Here is a 23134-nt window from a genome sequence, read left to right as displayed (position 1 = left end):
GTCGACACCTGGCACGCTCGTCTCGGCCACCCGGGGCAGCCCTGTCACAGAACAGTCCAAATAATACTGATCAAGTGCACTAATTAACCATTAAACTTACTCCTCCGATACTACACTTCACCAGTACACTCAGACTGCCTGCTTTAACCAGGATCGATTGCACATGAACTCTCGCCAAAAGACGAGCACAGGTGATTACAAGCAACAAAAGTTTTCAAACTTAACTTACAACCAGAGTTAAACAAAAGTCTCCAAATTAATTTACAATAAAGTTTACAAGCCAGAGTTACATTTCGAATACAGAGTTCAAACGCAGCGGAAAATACAAACAGGTTTGAAACAAGCTTCAAAATACAGTACGATAAATAACGTCGATGACAAAAGACGAACTTCACATCTTGCCCACTGATGTGAGGCTCACCTGCCTTCACTTCACGGAGAAGACGGAACCCACTCGACCGTCCAACCTGGAGGAAGAGGCTGACCACTCCAGGACGCACTAATTTCCTCGAAGTCTTCCGGAATACAACCTGCTCAGAAGGGTTACAACCAAACCTGAGTATTCTAATACTCAGCAAGGCTTACCCGTCTATGGGTATACTTAGCCCATTATCTAGACATGCACAGCTCTTTGGCTCTGGGTTATTTTGCTGAAAAGCTACTAAAACTGGATCCTTACTTTCGATATTTTAGCTCCAATTGTGTTGATAGCTAGAAACTAGGTTTGCCTAATTCTCTAGAGCACACATGGTTAATCATATTATCTTTTCAAGAATACCAACAAAAGTCCAACTTTTCTCTTTATGTCCTTTCAATCCTTACTACGATGCGACGCATTGACCAAGGCTCTCATATCCGCGAGTCACGGCGAATCGATCCGATTTAACCTTGCAAGGTGGACCTAACTCACATGACACGTGAAAACCCCGTCGGGCCACACACGTCAACTGTTCCCATAATTACCCCGAAGTCTGAATCAAGCCCGCAAGCACCCAGATGATGAGCCCCGCACGTGCGAACACCCGGTGAACCCGTGGGCCACTTCACCATCCGTCAACCCTACCCAGCACCGCAGGTCGAGACTCAGATTCCGACACAATTAAGGTAATTAGCTTACCAGTTTCGACTACCTCCTACTTCCGGCATGTGGTTAGTACTGTTCAATCCTCAGTCAAAGGGCCAACAACGGAACGGTCCTCAATCGACGCAGGCGGAGACTCAACTTTCCTTAATCAATAATCATATCCAACTTTACCTCCGCCCGGTCTCCAATTTCCATTCTCATTGCATTATTTCTCATAACACTGCCTGAAGTAACAACCCTATATCTCGCGGGTGACAGGAAATCACCCGTCTTCTACCGGTTTACTTAAGCATAGTGGTGCTAATGATAACTGCACTAGTAAGGACACTGGTTATTCAAGATTATGCATCTATGGTTCCAATCAATTCCTCAAACGTAAATGCACAATACTTTAATATAACATGGAGTAATTAAAATAAGGGATATGCTCCGGGGCTTGCCTTGCAGGTCAACGGGGTTAGCGATTTCTTCGGGAGCGTGTTCGACTGCGTCCTCCTGCTGTGCTCCTGCTTGTGGCTCCTGGACCGGCTCAGCAACTAGCTCGTAAACCGCTTCGTTCGTGACGTCTACACGTATGAAAAGATGCCATGCAGGAGTTACAACGGTGCAAGGCACTCAGGAGGCAATGCAATGCGAGTAAAAGAAGATATGACGGCAATCATTTAACGAACAACCATGAAAACTAGCGATAAAGGAAACGACTTGGTGCTGCTTGGCAGGTTTAATTTCCGACTGAGCTTAGCCTGAAGTGTTTCCTTTCAACAACACTACTAGACTTGCATTAAGAAGGCTAGGTGCACCACAAACAAAAAGAAGCAATAAGGCATTGCTTAGCCATGGTGAAAATAAAGAAAGACTAAAGCTAGGAACTAGCTAAACACAAAAACTTAACAAACCGCAACGATCTAGTAGCACAACTTTTCTATCATGAAACACTACTGATAAGGAGTGTATAAATAAATTACCAACATTTATTGATATATAAAAGTATTTACTTTAACTCAAGAAAAGGAAATCAAACAATAATAGATCCACAACATGTACACAGGCTATGCATCTGAAACTTTTTCAGTGGACTACACATCCAAAGAGTAATCTACTGAATAAATTTCATAATTTTTAGAGCAACGGAACAACCGGTATTAAATAAACTAGTTTAAACACAAAACACAATTTAAGCAGGGGCAAAAGTGACATTTTTCATGCATGAGTATTTTTCTACTGAAGATCTTGATTTTATAAACTTAACAAAATTTAGTTTGCATTTTTTGGATTTTTCTGCATTTTCCTACAAATTACCAAACTTCCAGTCAAATCAAACAACAAAGAAAACAAAAACCACCCTAAATGGAGCTGTGGGCCCCACCCGTCATCCAAATAAAGAGAGAGGGGGGAAGCTCCCCTGCTCTGCTCTGCCGCCTGCCCCGGCCCGCACGCCAGCGGCGCGCTTGGCGCGCGCGCGGCCGTTGGTCGGCCGGCCAGCGGGGCAGCGTGGGCGGGCCCACGCGCAGGGCTAGCACGGCCGCGGCCGAGCAGAGGCGCGGGTGGGGGCGGCCCTGGGCGCGCGCGGGGCGGGGCGGGGCGGTGGCGCACGCAGGGCAGGGCGGTGGCGCGGCGTTCACGGCCGGGACGGGGCAAAGCGGCCGCGGGGTTGGGCGGTGCCGCGCTCAGGGAGTCAGAGAGGCCTAGGGGCGCGCGGCGGCGCTGCGCACGCTCGAGCTAGGGCGGCCCGCGGCGGCATAGGCGGCTGCAAGCGGCGGCCATGGCGCCCGCGGCGGCATTCCGCCGGCGGCGGTGCTAGGAGGGGAGGGGAAAGGATGTGGGGAGGACTAGGGGACCTCGGGGAAGCTCACCTCGCGGTCGAATCGAACGGAGGGAGGCCGGGGAGGGGAGCTCGACGGGAGGGGTGGAGGCTTGGTGTGGACGGCGATGGCAGACGGCGGCGCCGGGGCCGATTTGGCCGGGAAGAGGGGTCGGTCGGCTCGGGGAAGGGGCGGAGGAGGTGCGTGGTGAAGTCGGGCGACTCGGGGCGCGAGGAAACGAAACACGACGGCGAGGGATGGCCGGAATCGGCCGGTGCGCGAGCTGCGGGGCTAGGGTTGCTCGGCTCTACTGCGAACTCCGTGCGGCGCGAGGAAGGGAACCGAGTAGGCGAAACTAGACTTGGCATCCGACTCGGCAGCGGGGTGCTTAAGCGGTGACGGGCTCACCGGCGCGACGCGTGGCAACCCCGACGTCGAGGCCGGCGGGGCACTGGCAAATAGGGGAGGCAAAGTGACCAATTCAAAGGTTTTTGAGCCGATTTTGACCATCCAAAACTTGAAATTTCATAAAGCAACTTGAAATTTGGTCAAAAAGGAAGTTGTAGAGGACAAGATAATCTACAACTTTGCTTTTGGGCGAAAGTTGGATTGAAGCTCGGATCAGAGACAAAAACGCGATCGAACACTGCTAAAACGACGTTTACCGCGCGAACTCGGTTAACGCTAATGATTGTGATTAACCTTAATTAGCGATTAAGCACGGTATTAGCGTCAAAATTAACACCGGGGTGTTACAAGCCCGCCCTCTCTTGCATTTTATAGTCTTTTGATTTCAGTTGTACCCCCTGAACTCCACATTCTTGTACTTCATGTCGCTTAGGCAAACATGTTCTTCAACCATTCAAGACATCTACATATGTCTCTCCTGCTCCTTTCTGTCTTCTACACTGTGGTGTTTGGACCTCACCGGTCCTAAGCCATTCAGGCTGTCAGTACTATCTCGTGGTACTTGACGACTACTCTCACTACGTGTGGACGTTCCCCATCCGCCACAAGTCTGACGTTCTCCCAATGCTTGTCTCCTTCCATGCGTTCGTGCAAACACAGTTTGGTCGCCCCATCCTGTCATTCCAGACCGACAACGGCGGTGAGTTCGTCAACACTGCGTTCCGATTGTTTCTAGCTGCCCGTGGCATTGTGCTTCATCTCACTTGCCCATACATGCCTTAGCAAAACGGTCGTGCAGAACCTATCTTGCGCACTCTGAATGATAGTGTGCGCACTATGCTCCTTCACGCCTCCATGCCACTCAGTTTCTGGCCCGACGCCCTCCAGACCGCCACACATCTCCTCAACCAGCGGCCTTGCACTCCTCGCAGCCATGCCACACCCTTCTTCTTGCTCTTTGGCCAGCCTCCGAATTACGAACACCTGCGCACCTTTGGTTGTCAGTGCTTCCCAAACACAACAGCCACAACTCGCCACAAACTTGCTCCGCGCTCGCTGCCCAGTGTGTTCATCGGCTATCCCGACAACACTAAAGGCTACCGGTGCTATGATCCCCAGTCTCGCCGGGTTCTAACCTCAAGGCACGTCATTTTCGACGAGTCTATTTCTCCCTTTCGACAGGTGCAGCCCTCTACACCAGCGTCTTCACCGACGACCTCTCCGGGTGACCAGATCATCGTGCACGTACCCCCTGCGCGTCGCCATGCTCGTGGTCACCCCGCACCACGCACTGCGCTGCCCGCGGATGTCGCCACCACGCCTCCAGCACCATCCACTCCTCCAACATGTGGGACCCCTTCACCATCTGCTCGGGCACCCACGCCTACGGCTTCTGCACCTTCCACGTCGCCTGTACCGGGTGGTTCTGATTGGGCACCCACGCCAACGGCTTGTGCACCCTTAGCCCTGGGTACCAAAAACAGAGAATCGAGGACCGAACCAAAAAAACCGAGAACCAGAGCCGAACCGAACCGAAACCGAGAACTTCGGTTCCATTTCGGCTCCCAATTCTCATGAACCGAAATTTTTGGTTCGGTTCGGTTCTTTTACTCGGTTAACCGAAGAACCAAGCCCATATGCAAATTAACCCCGAAGGCTAAATAGCCCAACCTGGCGGCCCATCTTTCTATCCCTAGCCCATCCCATTCGGCCTTTCCACGCAGCTCTCTCTCGGCTCCCCAGTCCCAGCGCCCCTCCCCACCCCGCCACCCCTGCTCCTTTCCTCCCCGACCCCGACCCGGCGACCCCGAGGCGGCTTCCGCTTCTCCCCGCTGCCCTCGGCCCTCGGCGACGGCCAGCCCCCACCTCACGCCGGACACCGCCGCCGCCCCGCCCTCCGCCGAACCCTGCCGCCGCCAGCCCCCCCCGGCCGGACCCCGCTGCCGCCTGCCCCGCCCACGCCAGCGCCTCCTCGGCGTGTGGATCCGGCCGGCGCGGCTCCTCCCCGACGGCGCGACCCCGGCTCAGTGAGTTGCCCCGGCGGCGGAGCCTCCTCGGTGCTCGGATCCGGTCGGCTCGACCCCGGCTAGGCGGTTGCGCGAGCTCCCCCAGCGGCGGATCTGTCCAGCACGACGGCGGCGATCCCCGACACCAACAGGGACACATGAGTGGCCCGCGAGAGTGCGCATTGACGGCGGCGGCAGCGACGCATCGGCGGCGCGTGGCCGCGACGGCTCCGTGGAGGCCTCCACCGGCGGGTGCATGCGGCTGTTTTTTTTCTTTCTTTTTCCTTGTTTTTTCTATTGAACTTTGTAAACTTCGGTTACTTCGGGTATAAACCGGAACCGAACCAAAAGGAACCGAACTGAATTTTCTCGGTTCCCATCTCTGAAAAGAACCGATTGGTTCCTGTTTCTTGAGAACCAAAATTTCATAGAAACTGAAGAACAGAACCGAATGGTTCGGTTAGAACCGAATGCCCAGCCCTATGCACCCTCGACGTCGCCTGTCCCGGATGGTCACCCTGTGATCACGCGGCGCAAAGCTGGAGTCGTCAAGCCTAACCCCCGTTACGCCAACGTTGCCACGACCGACGACATTCCTCGCTCCGTCCGTGCCGCTCTGCGCGATCCGGCTTGGGTTCAAGCAATGCAGGAGGAGTATGACGCACTGCACCACAACCAAACTTGGGACCTGGTTCCTCGTCCGCGCACCACACACGTGATCAGCGGCAAATGGATCTTCAAGAACAAGTTCCATGCCGATGGCACCCTGGAACGTCGCAAAGCAAGATGGGTCGTGCGTGGCTTCTCACAACGACCCGGTCTGGACTTCAATCAGACCTTCTCCCCCGTCGTCAAGCCAGCGACCATCCAGACTGTGGTTCACCTTGCCGCTGCCCGAGATTGGCATGTCCATCAACTGGACGTCAAAAATGCCTTTATCCATGGCGACATTGCTGAGACGGTATACTGTCAGCAGCCGGCTGGCTTTGTTGATCCAGCCCGCCCAGATGATGTGTGCCTTCTGCGCAAGTCCCTTTACGGGCTCAAGCAGGCACCCCGCGCTTGGTTTCACCGCTTCGCCATGCACCTTCATCGACTGGGCTTCATCTCCTCCAAATCCGACAGCTCCCTCTTCGTTTACAACAATGGGGCTGATGCAACGCATCTCCTCCTCTACATCGATGACATCGTGCTGTCGGCTTCCTAATCCACGCTGCTCCAAAACATCATTGCCCAGCTTCACCTCGAGTTTGCCATGAAGGATCTCGGTCCTCTACATTTCTTCCTCGGCATTCAAGTGTGACGCACGGCCCAAGGCTTCTTCCTCTCCCAAGCCCAGTACGCCGACGACATTCTCAAACGTGCGGGCATGAGCGACTGCAAGCCGGCCGCCACTCTAGTCGACACGAAGGCGAAGCTATCCGGCTCCGCGGGCACACCACTTGATGATCCTATGTTCTACCGCAGCATCGTCGGTGCGCTCCATGAGATGCCCGTGGGGCTAGGACCTTGTGATGAGTGATTGAACAACACAGTGTGCGTGTGACGTTTCTCTTAGTTGGTGTCGTTGCAGGTGATAGGTGGAGACTGAACATGCGGCGACGTGTGAAGAATGAAGATATGATGCCACGCCGATGGACTGAGAGAGGTGAAGGGTGGATCAAGACTTGCGTTCGAGGGATTTGAGATCGTGCGGTGTATGTCTACTGTACCTGACGACACAGCGAGAGAACATTGGTGGACGGTTTCTTGGTTAAGCCACAAAACCAAGATCCCGGACGTTCGTTGCGGCGGACGTGGCCGAAGACGGGGACAATTGTCGATCGCGAGAAGATTCCGGATCGTCGTGCGGCGAGATCACGGGACGCCATGGTGCTAGATGGAAGGATCGCGGACATCGAGATTGTTTGCCGTGGAGAATGATATTGCGTGATACGCGCCGATTACGTTAATTTGATTTACGTAATGGCAAATTTGTAATTTAGGTTGTGCCACCCTATGGGTTATAAATATGTGGCACCTAGGATTGAGGGGTATGCGCTTTTAGGGTTTTTTTGGGGGCGTTGCTACAGTAGCCGCCGTGAACAGTTCCGCGCTACAGTCTTGCGCGCTACAGTAGCCGCCGTGAACAGTAGCCGCCTCCCTGAAGCTCTTCTTGCGTGCACTCTTCTCTCCAGTCTAGCCTAGGGTTTAATTCCTAGTGAGGGATTTTTGTTGATCTCTCTAATCAAGAGAGGGAGGACGATCGGGCGGAGGCTAGATGCAATTTTGTAAGAACAAGTACTTGGTTTAATACTTTATCATTAAGTATTGTTCTTTGTTTCATTGCATCGTGCCTATTTGTTCTTCGTCAGGTTTATCGTCGGTTTCAATCTAGGTTTTCTTGATCCGCATTTTATACTTAATTTCCTTGCATAATATTTTGAGAATAGATTTCTAGTGATCTTGTAAACCTATGTTTCGAGTTTCCTCGCGTTTGGATCTAATTTGCTAAAGTTCTTGAAATTTGGGAGTTTGATCTGTTTGCTTCCGTGTGAAATTATTTTGAGTTGCTCCCATTCACCCCCCCTCTGGTCGCATTTTCCGGTCCTACAATTGGTATCAGAGCCGGTTAAAGTTTTCTCATACCTAATCTGTTGTGAAATCTACTTGTGGCGATCATGACTTCGTCTTCACATCCACCTGCTTTTGATGGAACCGATTACCCGTACTGGAAGGCTCGCATGAGTGCCTTTCTCAAGGGGAAAGGGATTGCGATTTGGAATATTACAATTGATACGACTTATGTGATTCCAGCTGATCCCTCAAATGCAGCTCACGCTACAAAATATGAAAACAATAACAAAGCTGTAGATTTTCTCTTTGCTGCTTTGAGCAAATCTGAATTTGATCGTGTTTCTGACAAACAAGTTGCTCATGAGATTTGGTCTACTCTACAAAATTTTCATGAGGGCACCAACGCAGTGAAGATTCGGTTATTTGAAACTTACAGGCGCGAATATGATAATTTTATGCAATCGCCTGGTGGGTCTATCGAAAATCTTTTCGCTCGATTTTTGAGTCTTGTCAACAAAATGAAAGCCAACATAACGGTTATGCCGTATGATGATCATGCAAGGGCTCTCAAATTGTTGCATGCACTCGACTTGGATGTTTGGGGCACAAAAGTGGAAGCGATTGTTGAGTCTACTAATTATGAGACTCTTACAACTGATGAGCTTTTCAGTAAGCTTAAATCCAAAGAGATCGACATCCAATTTCGAAAAAAGCTTAACAATCCCACAGCTGGTTCTTCTTCAAATATTCCAATGGCTTTGGTTTCTGGGAGTACTAACACTAATGCTAATCTTTCATCTACTCCTAGTTTTGCTTTGTCCTCCTTGTGTCATATTGCAGATGATGAGTTGGAGGTATTCGATGATGATCAGCTTGTTTTGCTCACCAACAAGTTCAAGCGGGTATATGAAAACAGGCGAAATAGGAGGCGTTCAGAAGGATGCTTCAACTGTGGTGAGCGTGGACACTTCATTGCTGATTGTCCAAGCAAGGTGAAGGCACCGGAGCATGGCAACAGCTACAGGCGCCAGGAACAATCAAGGGACAGGAAGAACAAGAGTGATAGGCGTGGGAGAAAGAAGGGACAACAGAAGTTTACTGACAAGCAAATCAAGAAGGCTGCACATGTTCTCTTTTCTTCGCTGGGTAGCTTTGATTCAGATGGCTCCTACAACTCTAGTGATTCAGAGTCCGAAGATGAGAAGCCCAAAAAGACCAATGATGGAGGACTCTGTTTTCTTGCTGACATCAAGGGAGGCATGTGCACTATGGCTTTAAATGAGGGTGATGCATATGACTGCAGCAACGACTCTTCTGATAATGAGGTACAAAATTCTGCTGAAGAAGAAATTGAAGAGTTGACTAAACTTGTTGATAAACAAAATAAAATTCTAGCAAGACTTAAGGCTGATCATGATAGAATATCTGCTGAATTAAAAACACTAAAAGATGCTACACCTGCTGCTGTAGAATGTGAGGAATGTTCTATTCATATGGTTTCTATTTCTGAATTGCAATCTAAGCATGCTGTTTTAGTTGATAAATTTGATTGTGCTAAGATTGAACTGGAAGAACTTCGCTCTCATTCTGTTTTACTTGGTGCTTGTGCTACTTGTCCAATTTTGCAAACTGAGTTGAATGTTGCTAAATGCCATATTGTTCAGTTGGAGAAACACACTTGTCCTGTTTTACCTGAGTGTTTGACTTGTCCTACTTTTGTTGCTGAAATTTCCATCTTAAAGAAGGACAATGCTGCTTTAGAAGAAGAAAACACTCATTTGAGAACAATCCTTGGTTGGTGTTCTGTGCGTGAGCCCCAGATTGGTATGACTATTGCACAAATTAAAAGGGGTGAACATTTTGGTGTTGGTTATGATTTGAAGCGTACTTTTGGTAAAAAGAATGCAGATGGTGAGAACAATGGGCCTACTCCCAGTGAGAAGAGTCCACCGGTCTCACCTGAAGGTTTTGTGGTAGAACCTCCCAAGTCTGTTCCTAAAAAGCAGGTTTGGAGGGTTAAACCCAAACACTTTAAAAGCCTGAATAACACATGGCCACCAACTTGTGAACATTTGGATAACCTTAAGCCTGATTTTTCTGGTTCCACTTCTAAGGCTAAGGTTTTCGTTGCTCCTACTCAAAATATTTACCATTGTGATTTTTGTGATCGTGATGGTCATTTGGCGAAGTTTTGCTTCCGTAGGAAGCGTGCTGAACGACGTGATCGGTACCCTGCACATGGTGCCTATGATCGTAGTGACTCTAGACGTGCGCCAGTTGTTCGCTTTTCTAGTTTTCGCTCATGTAATAGTGCCCCTGCGTCATATAGGAATGACATGCCACATTTTCCCCCTCGTGGGCATCGTCGTTCTTTCGAGAGATTTGATTTTGCTAATGCTTCTTTTGAGCAAATGGCCCAGCACTGGTTTTCATTGCATTATCCTAACCCCAGTGTTGAGTCATTAGCTCACTCTCGTGTTCGTTATTGATTGCAGGATGGAGGCGAGGAGAACATATGGATAATGGACTCTGGTTGTTCGCGTCACATGACTGGAGATTATAGATGGTTCTCCAGCCTCACCCCCGCGAGCGGTAAAGAATACATTACATTCGGGGACAATAGTAAAGGAAAAGTGATGGCACATGGCTGTATCAAGGTAACCAATAAATTCATGCTAAAGGACGTCGCGAAGGTACAGAACTTACATTATAACTTGCTTTCTGTCTCACAACTTCTTGATGATGGTTTTGAAGTGCGTTTTAAGAAAGGCAATTCGCGAGTTCTAGATTCTATCGGTAACCTTGTTTGTCAAATCTCCCCCTTTGGACGAATTTTCATGGTTGATTTCTCTAAATCTTTTGGACAAGCTCGTTGTTTGGTTGCTCATGGTTCTCTCCCCATTTGGAAGTGGCATCGTCGTTTGGGTCACTTGAGCTTTGATTTACTATGCCGTTTGAGTTCGATGGGTTTGATAGATGGTTTACCGAAACTCAAGTTTGAGAAAGATTTGGTTTGTGCTCCTTGCAAACATGGCAAAATGATTGCGGCTTCTCATGCACCTGTGACTCAGGTGATGACAGAACGACCGGGTGAGTTGTTACATATGGACACTGTAGGTCCAGCCCGTGTTCGTTCTGCTGGTGGGAAGTGGTATGTGCTCGTCATTGTGGATGATTTTTCTCGTTATTCATGGGTGTTCTTTTTGGAATCCAAGGATGAGGCTTTTCAATTTATTCATGATCTTGTTCTAAAGCTGAAAAATGAGTTATCCAATAATGTCGTTAGAGCAATTCGCAGTGATAATGGCACAGAATTCAAGAATGCTCGAATGAAAGCTTTTTGTTCAGAACAGGGTCTTGATCATCAGTTTTCCTCACCATATGTCCCCCTCAGAATGGTGTTGTTGAAAGGAAAAATCGAACGGTTGTTGAGATGGCTAGGACAATGCTTGATGAACATAAAACCCCTAGACGTTTTTGGGCTGAGGCGATTAATACCGCTTGCTATGTTGCTAATCGTATTTTTCTGAGAGCTTTTCTGGGGAAAACATCTTATGAGTTGAGATATGGTCGTTGTCCAAAAGTTTATCATTTTCGCGTATTTGGTTGTAAATGCTTTATTCTGAAAAAAGGAAATTTGGACAAATTTGAATCACGTTCTTCTGATGGGTTGTTCTTGGGGTATGCTTTGCAAGGGCGAGCTTACCGGGTTCTTAATCTTGATACTAATCGCATCGAGGAGACATGTGAGGTCACCTTCGACGAGACGATGCCTTGTTTCTCTTCTGCTTTTGAGTGTGCAGGTGATGATGAGATTGGACAAAACATTTTTGAAGATGAGGTTGATGGACTTGACGATGATGATGATGCAACAGAGGATCCAGCTGTGCTCGAGGCAACTCCCATTCAGACGCCTAGCAGCACGATAGACGATGGGCCTTTAGAGCTTTTCACATCCACAGCAGATCCTGCAGCTATACCTACTGTTGATCATGAACCAGCTACAATTGAGGGGGAGGCAACTTCTGTTAGAACAGCACCTCGACATATTCAGCGTCGCCATCCACCTCAACAAATGATAGGTAACTTGAATGAGCGCACGACAAGGTATAAATCTAGAAATCAATGTGTCCTTGCGCATTCTGCATTTGTTGCCTCTTTTGAACCCCGTGATGTTGGACATGCACTGTCTGATTCTAATTGGGTCAATGCCATGCATGAGGAGTTAGAAAATTTTGAACGGAATCAGGTTTGGGTTTTGGTTGATCCACCTTTTTCTTGCAAACCAATTGGTACTAAATGGGTTTTTAAGAACAAACAAGGGGAAGATGGTCTTGTTGTCAGAAACAAAGCCAGATTGGTGGCTCAGGGTTTCTGTCAAAAGGAGGGTATTGATTATGGTGAAACTTTTGCTCCTGTTGCTCGTTTAGAAGCTATTCGCATTTTGCTTGCTTTTGCTGCTTCACGTGGTTTTAAGCTTTATCAAATGGACGTGAAGAGTGCCTTTTTGAATGGGTATATAGAAGAGGAAGTTTATGTTAAACAACCCCCTGGTTTTGAACATCCTAAATTTTCTAATCATGTTTTCAAGTTACAAAAGGCTTTATATGGGTTGAAGCAAGCACCTCGTGCTTGGTATGCTAGACTGAAAACTTTTCTACTTGAAAATGGGTTCAAAATGGGTTCTGTTGATAAAACTTTATTTCTCCTCAGACAAGGCAATGATTCTCTAATAGTTCAGATATACGTGGATGATATCATTTTTGGTGGTTCGTCTCATTTTCTTGTTGCAAAGTTTGCAGAATCAATGAGTAAGGAGTTTGAGATGTCTATGATGGGTGAGTTGACCTTTTTTCTAGGATTGCAAATTAAACAAACACAGGAAGGGACATTTGTGCATCAGGGAAAATATACAATGGATGTCCTGAAGAAGTTCGACATGGCTGATGCTAAGCCAATTTCAACGCCCATTCCGACTAGCGCAGCTTTGGATGCTGATGAAGATGGAGAATCCATGGATCAGAAGGAATATAGAAGCATGATTGGGTCGCTTTTGTACTTGACTGCGACGAGACCGGATATACAATTTGCTGTGTGTCTGTGCGCTCGTTTTCAGGCGTCTCCCAGGACCTCTCACCGTCAGGCGGTGAAGCGCATAATGAGGTACCTTCGTTTCACTCCTGAATTTGGCCTTTGGTACTCTGCTTCTTCGACGCTCAGTTTGTGTGGTTATTCGGATGCTGATTTTGCTGGGTGTCGTTTGGATAGAAAATCTACATTAGGTACTTGCCAGTTTTTGGGTTCTTCTCTTGTTTCTTGGTCCTCTAGAAAACAATCCAATGTTGCTCAATCTACTACAGAGGCCGATTATGTTGCTGCTGCTAGTAGTTGTTCTCAGCTTTTATGGATGATAGCTACCCTTCGCGATTTTGGTTTGTCGTTTTCTCATGTTCCTCTCTTGTGTGATAACACCAGTGCCATCAGTGTTGCTAAGAATCCTGTGCTGCATTCTAAAACGAAACATATTGATGTTCGTTATCATTTTCTAAGAGATCATGTTGAAAAGGGTGATATTGAGCTTAAGCATGTTGATACTAGTCAGCAGTTGGCTGATATTTTAACTAAACCACTCGATCAAGCCACGTTTGCACGTTTGCGTGGTGAGTTTGGTGTGTGTTATCCTTTCTAGTATCAATGTTTTTGTCGCTTCGGTTACATATGCCTTATACTTGTTTCAGTGAATTTGTGATAAATGCCTTTGGAGAGGTTGTGATGCTTTGGGTGACTATATTTTGTTTTGAAAACAACATACAGATACTTCATGATTTTATCAGGCTTGTTTACATGTTCTTGTTCTAGTATCTGGTTGAATACTCGACATATATCTTGCTCACGGTTCGGTTTTGGCTCCTTTCAATGGGTCAAAAACCGGTTCGTCACTGTGAATGTAGCTTCTTTTGGGCCTATGAAAGAACAAATGTTCTTTGTGTAGCAAAGACACACATGAACCGGGCACTCTATAGTCCAGGGGCTGTCAAAAGATCCCAGATCAGCAGGGACAACAAAAGAAAAATGGGTTCAGTATTCAGCATATAACATTGGGAACAATATATATATGATGCTGAGATTTGGGTTTGTATATACAGACTTGTGCTTTAGGCATGGCAGCCTAAGTTGGTTACTCACAGCTTGCCCCAGTCGCAGGTGTTGTGTGTGCCACGGGTTTGTCTTTCATGGCATAGACCTGATTCAAGCATTTGCAGTGAACTTTGATTGGAAGCTTTGTTACCCGTCGTGTGAGCTTGCTATATGTCTTGTCTTCAGCTTGATACTAGCTTTGAATTTATTTGCATGGTCTGACTAATTGGTTTTCAAAAGATTCTAATTTAAATTTCTATGGTCATTGCATTGTGTTGCTGCTTTTCTGAACAGCTGGTTTTGCTGGTTCGCTGGTATAAGTATTTGATATATGTCTCTGAAGCTTCTATCTGAGCCATCCCCTCATGTATCTTTTACTTGATGGAGTGCTTTGTCAACAAGGGGGAGAATGAGTGACACAAATTCATTTTGCAGGGGGAGTTAATTTTTCTTGCTGAGATTATGCTTTTGAAATGTTGCTGAGTCTAGGGGGAGGTTGAGTTTGAGCATTTTGACAGGAGGAGTTTGTCAGCTTTGGAACTTTTCAGTTACTCTTGTATTTGTCTTGATTGTGTCGAGCCTAGCTTTTGTTGCTAGCCCATGTCTTTGGGGATCAAGTTTGTTAGATTGTTTTCTTTTCTTTCTTCTTTTACTCTATTTTTGTTTGAATAAATTTGTGTGGTGTGGTGTTGTCAATGCACTCATCAAAGGGGAGATTGAGATGCCCGTGGGGCTAGGACCTTGTGATGAGTGATTGAACAACACAGTGTGCGTGTGACGTTTCTCTTAGTTGGTGTCGTTGCAGGTGATAGGTGGAGACTGAACATGCGGCGACGTGTGAAGAATGAAGATATGATGCCACGCCGATGGACTGAGAGAGGTGAAGGGTGGATCAAGACTTGCGTTCGAGGGATTTGAGATTGTGCGGTGTATGTCTACTGTACCTGACGACACAGCGAGAGAACATTGGTGGACGGTTTCTTGGTTAAGCTACAAAACCAAGATCCCGGACGTTCGTTGCGGCGGACGTGGCCGAAGACGGGGACAATTGTCGATCGCGAGAAGATTCCGGATCGTCGTGCGGCGAGATCACGGGACGCCATGGTGCTAGATGGAAGGATCGCGGACATCGAGATTGTTTGCCGTGGAGGATGATATTGCGTGATACGCGCCGATTACGTTAATTTGATTTACGTAATGGCAAATTTGTAATTTAGGTTGTGCCACCCTATGGGTTATAAATATGTGGCACCTAGGATTGAGATGTATGCGCTTTTAGGATTTTTTTTGGGGGCGTTGCTACAGTAACCGCCGTGAACAGTTCCGCGCTACAGTAGCCGCCTCCCTGAAGCTCTTCTTGCGTGCACTCTTCTCTCCAGTCTAGCCTAGGGTTTAATTCCTAGTGAGGGATTTTTGTTGATCTCTCTAATCAAGGGAGGGAGGACGATCGGGCGGAGGCTAGATGCAATTTTGTAAGAACAAGTACTTGGTTTAATACTTTATCATTAAGTATTGTTCTTTGTTTCATTGCATCGTGCCTATTTGTTCTTCGTCAGGTTTATCGTCGGTTTCAATTTAGGTTTTCTTGATCCGCATTTTATACTTAATTTCCTTGCATAATATTTTGAGAATAGATTTCTAGTGATCTTGTAAACCTATGTTTCGAGTTTCCTCGTGTTTGGATCTAATTTGCTAAAGTTCTTGAAATTTGGGAGTTTGATCTGTTTGCTTCCGTGTGAAATTATTTTGAGTTGCTCCCATTCACCCCCCCCTCTGGTCGCATTTTCCGGTCCTACACTCCAGTTGACGCTTACTCGGCCGGACCTCACCTACGCCATGCAGCAAGCGTGCCTGTACATGCATCAGCCACGCGACACGCACTGGACGCTCGTGAAATGCGTTCTGCGCTACGTCCGCGGTTCTCTGTCCAAGGGCCTTCAGCTGCGGTGATCAACTACTCCGACGCTCACCGCCTACTCCGACGCTGACTGGGCCGGCTGCCCGGACACCCGTCGCTCGACCTCAGGCTTCTGTGTCTTCCCCGGCGACTCTCTGGTGTCGTGGTCTTCCAAGCGACAGGCTATCGTCTCCCGCTTAAGCGCTGAAGCCGAGTATCGGGGCGTCATGAACGCAACGGCTGAGTGCTCCTGGCTCTGGCATCTACTTGGCGAACTTCATGTTCCAGTGGACAAAGCCACCGTCATCTACTGCGACAACATCTCTGCTGTCTACCTCTCCGAGAATCCGGTGCACCATGGCCGGACCAGGCATGTGGAGCTCGATGTTCACTTCGTCCGTGAGAAAGTGGCAGTGGGCGACGTCCGTGTTCTACATGTTGCGACGCGTCAACAGCTCGCCGACATCATGACGAAGGGCTTGCCGACCTCGCTATTTGATGAGTTTTGTTCCAGTTTGAGCGTTGTTGACGCAAAAACTGGGGGGGGGGGGGGGTCAAAGTGGCTAGCGCAGTTTTGGGTTAGTTAGGCGCTTCGCTATTTTTTCGCCACGACTGCTCGCCACGGCGCGCACGGCGCACACCACGCCACGTTCCTGGCGTTCCCGGTCCTCACGTCCGGTGCAACCGCTCTCGCGGCGTGTATATGTATGACCATTGAATGTCAACACGAATTGTGCATTGCCATTCCAATGCTCTTTCATGCACACCAAGCTTCATGCCCATAAAACTCTATTCTTCTTTTTCTTTTTAAATTCCATGTCATGTCATCACTTTTGTCAATATGTGATATGTAATTTAATGAGAATGAAACTCATATGACACTTGCATTGAGAATAGCCTCATCTCAAGAATCGAACATTCCACGTCGTCTGAAGTCCAAGGGAGCAGAAAATCGAGAAGTCGTGCGGGGGTGGCGAGGATGAGGCATACGTACCGCAACGGTCGGCGGTCGGGCCGCCGCCGCAGTAGCAGGTGAACTCCATCCCGCCATCGTTGGTCTGGTTGTGCCGGTAGCCGCACCATCCGCCGGAGCGCTCGCACTCGTCGCACTGCTGCGAGTGAGCGTTGTATATCAGCTGGAACTCGGCCCTGACCATATCACCCACCGCCGGGGCGCCCGGCGGTCCGACCATCTCCTGCCACCTCCTCCTGCCGCCGTCTCTTGGGCAGGTAGCACCTCCTGCCGCCGTCTCCTGGGCACCAGCTCAGCTCCACGGCGGAGGACAGCAGGGACGACGCGTTCTTCTTGCAGTCGTAGAGGAAGGTTGACGTTGGAGTCGGAGGCCGTGAGCCGCAGCCAGGAGCTGGCGGTGTCGACGGTGAGGTTCACGTGGAGGCGCGGGCACCGGGCTGCGGACTCGTCGATGTCGGCGTCGGAGACGGAGACGGTGTGCGTGTCGTAGTCGATGCGGAACACTCTGTAGCGGTGGGACTCGACGGGGAGGATCAGCGTGGCGTTGTCCTCGCAGACGAGGCCGAGCTCGGGGTAGCCGCAGTCGGACGTCGAGGTGTTGAGCCAGACGGGTACTGGACGACCTGGCCGGCGCAGGTGACGACCTCGCTGCACGAAGGAGGGAGGGCGTCGGCTACGGCAAGGTGGAACAGGACGGGGAGGAGGAGGGAGCGAAACAGGGAAGCAGCCATCGCGCGCGTGGTGTGAATGGGAAGCGGAGGGAGTCAGGGTCTCAGGGAGACCATGGGGGGTTTGTTTACTCGGCGTCGGCGAGGTTGTAGATCCGGCTAGCGACCTAAACATTTCTGATTTTACCGTAAACTAGTCCATCAACCGTGCTCCTGCACGGACTAACTATATTTAATATAAAAATAAAATCAATAATTATAATTATCCATCTCACGCTCATTTTCATCTATTAAATATTTAACACATACTCTAAAGTATATATTTATTAATATTTAGTTACAATAAATTTTACTTTGCATCACACCTCCATATGTATTCGATATATATTTAGTTGAACTACTATTTTCTATACAGAGTATATACCCTTGTTTGAGATCTAAAATTGCAAGCTATATTGGTACAAAGATGGTTTGACAACTATTTGATGAGAACAACGCTCTTGCACGATAGATTGAGAACGAATATGAAATTGAACTATTTTCTATACAGAGTATATACCCTTGTTGCATTTGATCTTAAGATGATGAAATGAATCTAAAATTGTAAGCTATATTTGTTGACACTAAACTAATAAACTAATTGCATAAGTTTTTGGTTCGGTTTTGATTCAACATGCTTACCTGCGTTGATTGCAGAAGCTTGGAATAGTGGGCCCTGTTTGTTTTAGCTTCCTACGGCTTTTGCTACTCCAACTAGCTGAAAAAACGAGAAACTCCGCCAAACGAACCATCTTCTTCAAGCGATGAGAAGCCGCAAAAGCCTCCCGTTACACTACAAGCGAACAAGCTCGTTGGGAGGAGCTTCCCGAGCTTTTCCACTTAAACCGGTCGCCCCCATCCTCATCCTCGCACTGGTCGCTGGCCCCTCCTCCCCTCCGCAGTGGCCGCCGACGCTCCTCCCCTCGGCTCGCACTCCCCTCCCCTCCGCAGCAGCTGCCGCCGTTCCTCCCCTCAGCGCGGGCCACCGCCGTCCCTCCCATCGGCTCGCGCTCCTGCCGACCGGAGCTCCCCCCCGCAGTGCGCGGGATCCACCGGCGGCCAGCGCGGCCGGCGGGTGCCGAGGGCTAAGGCGGTGGAGGCGGGCTGCAGGCGCCCGCGGCGGCGGCGCCGCGGCGCGCGGGATTCGCCGGCGGCCGGCGCGGCCAACGGGTGCTGAGGCGGTGGAGGCAGGGCTGCACGCTGGGGCGGACGGGCTCACGCGACGCGAGGGCAGGACTATGGGCGGATGGTGTCTGCGCCGAGCCGCCGTCTGCCGAGCTCCTCCCTCGCGCCGTGCTCCCTCAGTGACGGCCGACACCCACAATCTCCCCCAAACAAGCCTTATTAGCTTCTGTGAAAAACAGCTTCTTAGAGAATCAACCTAAACTTTTCCAAGTAGAGCTTTTGGAGAAGCTCAAGCTCCTCCAAACAGGGCCCAAAACTATGTTGGCGTATCGTCTTGCCGGAGGAGTCGATGAACGTTCGGATCTCAGTGTCAAAGAAAGCACTGGTCGGATCAATTTGTTCAGGGTCAAGGAAATCAGCCGCACTATTTTTCTTGTAAAATCAATCAAGTGCCTTCCTTTAGTACCTTAATTGGCCTTTAAAAAATAGTTGTCAAATTAGCATCTAGAATAGGCTACCGATAACTCGAAGTCTCAAACTAAATTGATTTTACGAAGTGTTTGATCCGAAACGAATCTAAAATTGTAAGCTATATTGGCTGACACTAAACTAATAAACTAATTGCATAAATTCTTGGTTCGGTTTTGATTCAACATGATTACGTGCGTTGATTGCAGAAGCTTAGAATAGATCAAAGCTATGTTAGAACGGACGGCAGTGTATGTTCCTGCCGGAGGAGTCAATGAACGGCCGGCGTATCTTCCTGCCGAAGGAGTCGATGAACGTCCGGTGTATCTTCCTGCCTGCGGACGGCTAGTGGTGCACTTGTCGTGAATACGTGATATCTAACTCTCCTTTTATGTTGGTTAGTTAGATTGACTATCGAGCTTTGGAGATAGAATTATTTGTGATTTAAGTAAAGATCAACAATTATAATTATCCATCTCACGCCCTTTTCATCTATTAAATATTCTAACACATACTCTAAAATATATACTTTCATTATTTAGTTACAATAGATTTTATTTTGTGCACCTCCATATGTATTCAATATATGTTTAGTTGAACTATTTGTTTGTGAGTTGGTCTTCTTATCTCTTCCATCATACATTATTGTGGGTAGTATTTTTATATACATAATAATATTAATAATATATTAATAATAATAGAAATAATAATTTTAGGATTTATATTGGTGCACTTTAATATATTATTGTAATTACATAATTAGATTCAGATTTATGAGTAATTTAACTTGTAATAATAACATAATTGGATAATTTATATGCAAATTTAGGGGGTATTTGTATTATTTTTACAATGGCATATGTGGGTAATTTACACAAAGATAAGGGGGTTATTTTAGATTTTTTTATAATGACAGAGGTGGGTAATTTAGATACATGTTTAGGGGGTTATTTTAGTCTATTTTCATAATTGCAGAGGTCGATAATTTATTAGGAAAGATAAAAGATCTGATAGTTATTATAATTAGAGTTGTTGAATTGATGGCTAGATGTTTCTGATTTTTATGAGAATTTATAAGATTTCTCTATTTTTTCAGAGTGTCCATCTAGGATCCTAGGTGGCTTCACGTCAAGGTTCCAAATGAGCCTCCAATTAGTAATAGTAAGATTATTTGAAGTGTCTCCCGCAAATTACTCATGTCTCGTACTACATATATATTTTCTCTCTCCATCATCAATAATATTTTTCTTTGCATTTTATAACTAAGTTGTAGCAGATTACTCAAAGGATGGCATGGGAAGAAACTCCTATGAGTAAAAGAGGAGGTTTACAAAAATATTTTAATACTGAGGATGAAATTGGTAATTTGTTGGAGCACTTTTTATTATAAAAAATATACTCTCTCTGTCCCCAAAACAAGTTATTATAGGATTCAAAATTTATCAAAAAATAAGTTATGCAGGTGCATGTAAGAGTCACTTACTACAAAATATAGGGAATAAATAGAGGGGAAAACCTTGTTATTTTTACCTTCTTATTAATCTATCATAGAATTTCTAGAATGAATTATGTATTAGGATGGAGGAAGTAGTTTTTTTTAGAGAGGGATGAGTAATTTGCTGGAGATGTTTTAAGCTAAATAATATAGATTATGGAATCCAAAAATTTCTATGAAATTAACTTCTCACTGATTCTAAATTTAGAGGGATCCAGAGCCTTAGTTTAGGCTGACAGCGATCCGTTCCTCGATTTGATGCGGAAATTTCAAGCCACGATTTGACCATGAGGACAGCCGGCAGCTAACCATGGTCTTGTTTGGTTTGTGCTAGCACACCTAGCGTTATAAAAGAATTTGGCATGTATGAAATACTAAACAAAGTTTATTTGCAAAACCTTTTCACATATGAGTGCAATTTTGTGCGACAAATCTAATGAGCCTAATTAATTCATGATTGGCTACAGTAATACTACAGTAACCATTTTTTAATTATGCGGTAAAAAATCTCATTAGATTCGTCTCGTAAAGTAGTGTAAGGGTTGTAGAGTTAGTTTTATAAACTGTCTTTATTTAATACATTTAATTGATGGTCAAAATTTGCTATAGTAAACTAGCGCTACTAAATCAAACATGACAAGAGAGATTCATCGGTGCGAGAAGAGATGCAAGGGAGGAGCTATGGAGCCGGGGGATATACATCGCCCGCGCTACAAATGTGACATCCATCGCCTGAAGAAGGACGCATCCGTTGGTGGGCGCTACAAATGTGACATCCATCGCCTGAAGAAGGACGCATCCGTTGGTGGGCTGTTTCATTAGCTTATTTGGCTCAATAGCACTCCGCTCAGCACAGCCTGTTTTTGTTCTAAATGATGCGCAGTCCCATTTGTCTCATGTGAACCCTCAGGTCCACACTTGCTGTTGGGTCTACTTATGACGTGTTTAGTTTGAGCTTATAGTAGTATTAATTTTGGCAGAAAAGAGAAGATTTGTGGACCTAGTTTACTTTATTTTTTACTCTTTATTTTTTATTTTTTTGGGCTCCCATTGCTATTGCTCGTGTCACTTGTTTCATTTTCTTCGATCTATTTTTCCCTCGTTGCTGTTTGGTTTTGTTTCGTTCTTTTTCTTCCATTATTTTCTTTTTTTATTTTGCTAATGTTTTATACTAATTTTGCTTTCTATTTATTTTCTCATATTTACTTATTTAATTTATTTTCTCTATCTTCTTCTTTACTGCTTTTCTATTTATTTTCTTTCTAGCCTTTAACTTTTCTTTCATTTATTCTTCTATTAGTGAGTGATTTAGCAATTTTCCCCCTAAATTCTCTATGTTCTTTTTATTTACTTATGCTTTTCTATTTATTTTCTTCTAGATTTCAGATCTGTTTAATTCTTGTTTCCACAAGGAGTCGAATCTAAACATACTAGATGCTACTCAGGTTTTCGATAGCCACTAGATTAAAGACTATTTTGCTTTTTTTCTTTTAATTCGCTCTACGTACACATTTATTGTTTTTGTTTACCCTTTCTCCACTTTGTCTTCTCTTCTGAACCTTAGGAAGATGTCCTTAATTCATCCCTTTCAACAACATTCCTCTTTCTCGTATTTTTTCAACAAAAATAATTTGTTTGTAATGCTAAATTATTTGTTTGTAATGCTAAATTATTTGTTCTCTTTGTAGACTAAATTGTTCTATGATGCTGAACTATTTGTTTGCGAAATTTATTTATGTTATTTAGCCTATACAATCAAATGTTCTCGATGTTTAATGTTTTGTTCATTGTACATTATTATTTGTTCGTTATGTTTAATTATTTGTTTGTAAAAATACTTATTTGTTCGTGTTGTTAAAAAATTTGTTCCCAGCAGCCGAATCTAATTATTTAATATTAAGAAACTTTTAAAAAAATATCATGCAAACATAGCCAAGTGTGATCTTGTTTTGAAGATGTTATCATAATAAAGATAATAGTGCAATTCAAATTTAATCTGGATGCTTAGTTATAATTTTTTTTTAGTTTGGACTTGCATGCATGTGGATGATGTCAGTATCGTTTGTCAACTTATGCATGCATGCTCATATTTTCTATAAATTAAGCAACCGTACGCAGACATTCTCGCCGTGTTCGGCTGCTAGTCATTGGGCTGCTCGCGGCTGCTGCTGGCTGCTCCTGCCGTTCGGCAGCTGGGCTTGCTGCTGGCTGCCTCGCTGCTGCTGGCTTGCTGCTGGCTGCCTCGCTGCTGCTGGCTTGCTGCTGCAGCAGCCGCGAGCAGCCCAGTAGCCAACTGCCGAACATGGTGTCTATCAATATGCACGTATGAATCAGTAATGGGCCTAACAGGCCTGACTACAGCCTAATAATATATCACGCTCCCTCCAACGGTAGGGGAAAAGTCCGCTTCAGGTGATGGTTTCGGTAACCATCACCTCAAGCGATGGATAATCGCGTCCGCCATGGAGGCCCATC

The 23134-nt window shown here is 46.5% G+C and overlaps 1 protein-coding gene and 1 pseudogene across 1 annotated transcript; one reads left to right on the top strand and one right to left on the bottom strand.

Moving 5' to 3' along the window:
• Positions 1 to 8395: 8395 nt before the first annotated feature.
• Positions 8396 to 11935, top strand: LOC120674919. Its single transcript, XM_039956016.1, has 4 exons — positions 8396 to 9862; positions 10352 to 10448; positions 11489 to 11751; positions 11858 to 11935. Exons 1-4 carry the CDS (start codon positions 8396 to 8398, stop codon positions 11933 to 11935), a joined length of 1905 nt encoding a protein of 634 aa, XP_039811950.1.
• Positions 11936 to 16790: 4855 nt separating this feature from the next.
• On the bottom strand, positions 16791 to 17595 carry LOC120674918 (annotated as a pseudogene).
• Between the last annotated feature and the right edge of the window lie 5539 nt (positions 17596 to 23134).

This window comes from Panicum virgatum, chromosome 5N (genome assembly GCF_016808335.1).
Source record: "Panicum virgatum strain AP13 chromosome 5N, P.virgatum_v5, whole genome shotgun sequence".
NCBI lineage: Eukaryota > Viridiplantae > Streptophyta > Magnoliopsida > Poales > Poaceae > Panicum > Panicum virgatum.
This window is presented reverse-complemented; position numbering and strand designations above follow the sequence as displayed.

Coding starts and splice junctions, on each gene's coding strand:
- LOC120674919 (XM_039956016.1), top strand. CDS start 8,396: ATGCCGTATGATGATCATGCAAGGGCTCTCAAATTGTTGCATGCACTC. Junction 9,863..10,351: donor AGTCTGTTCCTAAAAAGCAG/GTTTGGAGGGTT, acceptor TATTGATTGCAG/GATGGAGGCGAGGAGAACAT. Junction 11,752..11,857: donor AGGATCCAGCTGTGCTCGAG/GCAACTCCCATT, acceptor ATCATGAACCAG/CTACAATTGAGGGGGAGGCA.